The sequence below is a fragment of the Coloeus monedula genome (genome assembly GCF_965178545.1).
Source record: "Coloeus monedula genome assembly, chromosome: 20".
Lineage (NCBI taxonomy): Eukaryota > Metazoa > Chordata > Aves > Passeriformes > Corvidae > Coloeus > Coloeus monedula.
In genome coordinates, this window is record NC_138800.1 from 10,053,168 (window position 1) to 10,059,292 (window position 6,125).

Below are 6,125 nucleotides of genomic sequence, written 5' to 3' on the forward strand. Positions count from 1 at the left end.
GCTGCCTCCCTGTTCCTGATGGGGCTGGATTTGTGTCCAGTGATTTCCTCAAGAATCCAGTGACCCATCACTAGGGAAGCAGTTCCTGCTGTGGGCAGCCCTGAGGGGCAGTGGCAGGGCCGGGGGGCACACGGAGCATCCCCCTCACTTTGCAGGGATGGGACAGAATCCACCTGTCCTGTGCCAGCTCTCCGGGAGCATCTTTCATTTCCTGTCAGGATTGGAGCTTCCCAGTCTCACGTGTGGCTTGGAAACCTTCCGTGTGAAAGAAGAGCCTGGAAAAAGTCACGGCATTCTCGCCTTAAATATCAAAAGCATGGAAATGCTGGAGAAACCCTGGCTGCTGCCTTGGTGCCGCAGGGAGCGCGGCGGGGAGCCAGGGCTTCCCGAAGGGCTGCAGAGCCCAGTCCTTGGAGCAGCTCAGATGCAGCCCTGGAGCAGTCCCAGCCACTCCCTTTGGAATTCCTCTCCTCCACAGGGACGGGGGTTTTGCTCTCAGACCAGCGTTTTAAGGAAGGCAGCGGCTGAGAACAGCGCAGGGCTGGAAAGTGGTCAGCTGAGGATGCGGCTGGAGATGTGCGAGCCCGGGGATACCTGCTGGCTGCCAGTCTGCCGTGGAAATTTACTGCCCCCTTCCTTCGCCAGGCTGGAAGATGGAAGCGGAGATGTGTTTTCCTTCCCTTCAGCTCATTCCCAAGCTAAGGGCTGCACCTAGTGCCCAGGGCCGCTCCCAGCCGGGAAAGGCTGCCTGCAGCAAGGCTGTTCACACCGGGCCTGGGGGGAGCCGCTGGATTTTATAAACCGAGGTTAAAAGCACACGGCGGGACCCTGCGGTGGCCACGCCGTGTCTGCTGCGGCCTCCTGAGCCCGGCGGGCAGGGCTGGGGCTGTCCGGGGCGGGCTCCGGCCACGGGGCAGCCCCGGCCACGGCCTGTGCACACCCCACTGTCCACTCGCCAAAAGTGCTGGACTTGGTGAACCTCGAGGTCTTTTCCAACCTTGATGATTCTATGACAAGGATCACCGAGGCTGCCAGAGCTCCAGCAGCGCTCGGACAGCGCTCTGAGGGGTGCCCAGGGCGGGGCTGTTGGGGTGTCTGTGCAGGGACACGAGCGGGGCTCGACCATCACTGTGGGTCCAGCTCGGGATGTGCCACGATCCCGTGAATCCGTGACGTGGCGGCAGCAGCCAACAGGAGACGAGGCTCCCGCGAGCCCCGGGACTGCTGGCGCTGCCGGGGCTGAGGGTGCCGGGGCACGGCCGGGACGGCGCCGGGGCGGCCTTAAACCGACGGGGCGATCCGCCCGCGCCGCCGCTCGGCCAGCGGCTGCCGCCGCCTGCGCACCTTCTCCCGCTGCCGCTCGGCACTCGGCCGCGCGCCCTGGCGGCCGCTCCGGTTCCGGTTCCGGTTCCGGCTGTGGGGCAGCACCGGGCCGGGCTCGGGGCGCTCCGGGGGCCCGTTCGGCGGGGCCGCCATGGCCGGGAGCCGCACGCAGAAGATCGGGAGCGTGTTCAGCCGGTGCGGGGAGGAGGGTTCATCCGGGGCGGGGGCCGGGGGATGCCGGCGGTCCCGGTTCTCCCGTGAGCGCGGCTTCCTGAGCACCCCCCGCCGCCGCTTGTCCCCCACAGGGCGCGGAACCTGGTGCGCATCGGGATCATGGAGAAGCCGCTGTGGCTGGACGTGTACGCCGCGTTCCCGCCGCTGCGGGAGCCCCTGTACCGAGTGCCGCGGCCGCGCTACGGGCGGGTCACGGACCCGATCCCGCCCATCCTCTACCGGGAGGACCGAGAGCGAGCGTGAGTCCGGCCCGGGCGCCGCCGATGGGCCTGTGCCCCTCCGGCCCTGCGGGCAGCGCGGAGGGCTGTCCCCGGTGTCACCGGGAGGGGACGATCCGCGTTGTCCCTCGGGGAGCGCTCCCGAATCAGCGGCAGCCTTCGCTTCGTGGTTCGCGGGGCTGTTTGAAGTCAGTGGGGTGGGGTTTGTGCCGTTCCCGGTGTGTGCAGTGGCTGCTGGAGGCTCCTCTGCGGTGGGAAGGGCAGATCCCTGTCGGGCACGGAGCTCCAGGCTGGGTTATCCCGCTGAGAGGGAGCTGCTCCGACCCGCTGCTGCTGCTGCTGCTGATTAACTGGGCTTTATTAATACAGTAAAAAAGCTGGAACAAACTTCTGCAGAATCCCAGACTGGTTTGGGTTGAAAGGGACCCTCAAACTCATTCAGTCCCACCTTCCACTATGCCAGGCTGCTCCAAACCCTGTCCAGCCTGGCCTTGGACACTTCCAGGTGTTCATAAAGGTTCTTGTGAAAAGGAGAAATAGTGTGAATGCTCTTACTGCCCACTAAATTAACTAACTGTGCTGTTGTCTATTTACTCTTGATTTAGCTGCAAAAACCAAACTCTTTCCATTTCTGACCAGGAGATTTTACAAAGTTTATGGCAATGGCCCAAGACCTTTTGACCTGACACGGTTAAACTTCAAATCTACTTGCCAGAGGTAAGATGATAATTAAACCAGGAATATTTCTGAGACTGTCCCTTTCTCCCTGTCCATCAGTGAACCAGAACATTACTTGTGAGTGTAAAAAAGCAATTTTGCAATCCAGGTTTATTGAGAAATACAATGAACTGAAGGAAGAAGGGAAGATTGAAGAGGAGAAATTGTTTGAAGAAACAGGAAAAGCCCTTTTGGCCAGTGGGATCATTTTACAGAGAAGAGGAACAGATAAAGTGAGTATTAAATATCCACAGAGTTGCTTGGCTGGTGGATGGAGAAAACTCCACTCCCAGGCCCTTAACAGTGCGTTGGTCTGAATTAAATCTGCAGCAAGGCAGTCACACACTTTGCTCTTGGCCATGAATGTGTCTGGCCAAGGTTAAGGGACTTGTGGGTCAGGAAAGATCTTGTTCTGGTGATGAAATGGATAATCATTCAAACAATCCATGGTGTATCTGTAGAAACCTTTTGGAACTTTGTATGTTTGTTGTGGCATTGTGAATTTTCCCATCTTTTAGCTCAAGGTCAGCAGCCTCTCTGGGAGTGTCCTGCCCTGGTGACACTGTGTTGTACCTTCATAATAATCTCAGCATGAATTAAACTTTTTCTGGGCACACAGAGGGCCGTTGCTCTCCTCAGGCACCCTTCAGAAGCTTTTCCCACCCTGTTTTATGTGTTTTTCTGTCCTTCCCTGCAGGTAGCACAGCAGGAGCAGCAGGATGCTGTATCCAGGGATCCTGCCCTGCACCTGCAGCTCCAAACTGTGCTGGAGGAGCTGCAGGAGAAGAGGAAGGACGGGGAGGAGCAGCCACCAGAGCTGGCAGGGACACAGAAGGAGAATCCCTCTCCCTCCTGACAGCCCTGCTGTCCTGTGTCACCTGCCAGGAACCAACCCCCACCCCTTGTTTTGGGACATTTCCCTCAGGGAACACACCTGAGCATCCTGGTGCCCTCCAGGCTTGTGCATGTGACACATCCTCCCCTCTGTCCAGCTCCACATTGACAGAGTCACTGATAACTCTGTTTTTTTGTAGGGTTCATGACAGTTTTCTGAAGTCAGGTTGGAAAATAGGAGTGAAAAAATGGAAAATTAAAACATTTTCTTTAAAAATTGGAGGTTCTGCCTGTTCAGGTGTCTCATTTGCAGTAGCAAAGATGTTTCCTGCTGTGGGAATGGCAGATCCTGTTTGATGTGTTCCAGCAGCTGTCTGAAGTGTCATCTTTTTATAGCTGATTGGGGAAAGATGCTATTTATAGAAATGGCATCATATGCTCTTCCCATTCCATCATTTGCTTAAATCCAGAGCGGGGTGAAGTGTGGCAGTACCAGATAATTGGGAGCTTTGCAGGTTTTTAGTGACTCCTAATGAAATTGGTCACCTTTGAAGTGTGAAAATGGGATGTTCCAGCTGTTTGCTGAGGGAAAGGTGATGCTGCTTAGGAAACAGTCACTGGAAATTTGGCATGAGAAAAACGTAAGGAAATAACAACCAATCTTCCTGGGATTAGGAGGGAGTTCTTCCCATGCCTGAAAATCCAGTGGCTGGCTGATCTTTCATTAAACATTTTGGCTTGGGCTGTGTGAAAGACAAACACTGTTTGTTTTGTCTCTTTTCATTTGTGATTTTTTTGTGTTTTTCTTCTGTCTGTTATTCTTTAAAATACCAAACTGCCACCCCCTTCCCAGCAGGTGTAAATGATGTCCAATCTCTCCCTCCCTGCCCAGTTCAGTGCTGCTGCTGCTGTGTGTGATGCAGGAAAGCTCAGTGGCAGGGAAAAGCAGGATGTAAAAATGCTCGTGGTTTGGCTTCTGTGGTCAAACTTTATTCCTAGTTCTGCACTGTAGCTCAAGAGGAGTGCAGGTTTTCTTACAAAGAGCAAAAATCCCTCTGTTTTAGCAGTGATCCATTTCCTGACTGAGCAATAACATGGAATTTAGAGCCCTCACAGAGCCTTGGGCTGTACCCTGAGCGAGTTGCTGTGCAGAGCAGGTGAGGAGAAAGCTGGAATTGGTTTTATTTTGTGTTGAAAAAAGTCAGGGGGGTGGCTCTGGGGGCAGATCCCTCCCAGCGGGACCGGCCTCCCTAAGTGGGCTCAGCTGGGAGCCCTTGGATTTGCCCTCAGGCACAGCTGAGGCCTGGGAGGGGTGGAGTGAGAGACCCCTCTGGCGTTTTTCCTCCCCTTTAACACCTGGGAAGTTGATGGTGACCAGCTGCAAGCCATTAATTACCATGCCCACAGGCGATGACCACAGGTGAGAGGGTTATAGGGTGATTGCCTCGTGCCCACGGAGCCCAACCACGATTCGGGAAGTGCAGAAAGCCTTGGATTTGTGGAGCAGCCCCGTGCTGCGAGGGTGCAGCGGTGCTTCAGCTCCTGCTTGAGCAGTTGTGCCCTTCACTGGCGGGTGCACCCCGTTGTTCCCAGGCAGGTACGTGGCCAAATGTGCGGGAGAACCTGGAACTCTGTAAGGGATCCTCTGTTTTCAGTGGAGGGGAGAGAGGGGGGGAGGAAGGAGTCTTCCCATGGTGTGAATGGGGGAATTCCCTGTTGGAAGCTCCAGGGCAGGGGCAAGCCGTGGTTGGAATGTTCAGCGCCGCGGATTTGTTGTGTCTGGTGGGTGCCGGGGAGCCCACGGGATAAGGGATGCGAGCCGGAGTGTTTGGCGCAATTAACATAAAACCAATTAAACCCAGTGAGTTCGAACAGCGTTTGACGGGCTGGGAGGGAGATGCCGGTGGTCGGGACCTGCTGGACCTCAGGCACTTTAATTAAGAGGTTCTGGGCAGCAGCCGGGGGCCGATTCGGCGCTCCCGGGGCGTTTCCCCGGCAGCAGCAGGCGGTGTGAGGGGTCGGTGCGCAGCCCCGGCCCCCGGCGCTCCCCGCTAGGTGGGAGCCGCGCTCCGCGCTCCCGGTGCCGAGCGGCGGCCGCGGCCCCTCCCCGAGCCCCGCCCGGCAAGGGGGGCACGGCAGCCCCGCCGGGCTCCCGCAGGAGAGGGAGAGTCCGAGCTTGCACCAGAGAGTATTGGAGAAAGCATCGCGGCTTCCCCTGGGAGCCGGGGGAAGCACCGAGGGAATTGCGGTGATGGAGAGCCCCGGGGTGCGGGGATTCCTGCCCTGGGGAAGGCAGAGTTTGCTCCTGGGCTTTGTAGGGCTGTGACCCTCTCACTTGCCCTCCGCAAGGACGGCTCCTGCGGTCCGGTAGCGGCCCCACAGCCGGCAAAGCCCCGGCTGCCATCGGAACGCTCGGTGGCTGCTCGGAGAGAGGCGGTCGCTGCCATCCCACATCCCGTCCCAGAGTGTGACCTTTCCTGGGCGAAATTCCTGACCTTCCTCCCGCGGGGCAAGCGCTGCGTGCGGCAGCTCCTCTCGCTGATCGCCAGGCTATTTTAAGTGACAGTAAATGCCGAAGTATTAGTTACACGGTGCCTTAATTCCTGAGCCATCAAAGACGAGACAAGCGCCGGCAGTGACACCTTTCTCAGCTCTGACTGCCAGGCTGAAGGTTTTCCAAGGCCAGTTCCTAAAAACGTGGGCTTCACCTGAAAGTTTTAGGGTGAAGACCTGCCGGCCCTCCAGCAGAATGCAGGTACATTGGTGCAATGGATGAGTGGAGGAGTCTCCTGGCAGTGA

At 57.4% G+C, this 6,125-nt stretch overlaps 1 protein-coding gene across 1 annotated transcript; it reads left to right on the top strand.

Annotated features, from left to right (window-relative positions):
- Nucleotides 1–1,389: 1,389 nt before the first annotated feature.
- MRPS23 (mitochondrial ribosomal protein S23) lies at nucleotides 1,390–3,606 on the top strand. Its single transcript, XM_082294864.1, has 5 exons — nucleotides 1,390–1,518; nucleotides 1,629–1,796; nucleotides 2,415–2,492; nucleotides 2,602–2,725; nucleotides 3,190–3,606. Exons 1-5 carry the CDS (start codon nucleotides 1,475–1,477, stop codon nucleotides 3,346–3,348), a joined length of 573 nt encoding a protein of 190 aa, XP_082150990.1. The 5' UTR covers nucleotides 1,390–1,474; the 3' UTR covers nucleotides 3,349–3,606.
- Nucleotides 3,607–6,125: the final 2,519 nt, after the last annotated feature.

Excerpts from the sequence above, each read along its gene's own strand:
- MRPS23 (XM_082294864.1), top strand. The coding sequence starts at position 1,475 with ATGGCCGGGAGCCGCACGCAGAAGATCGGGAGCGTGTTCAGCCG. Across the intron at positions 2,493-2,601 it reads TTCAAATCTACTTGCCAGAG|GTTTATTGAGAAATACAATG; the intron begins GTAAGATGATAA and ends TTTGCAATCCAG. Across the intron at positions 2,726-3,189 it reads AGAGAAGAGGAACAGATAAA|GTAGCACAGCAGGAGCAGCA; the intron begins GTGAGTATTAAA and ends CCTTCCCTGCAG.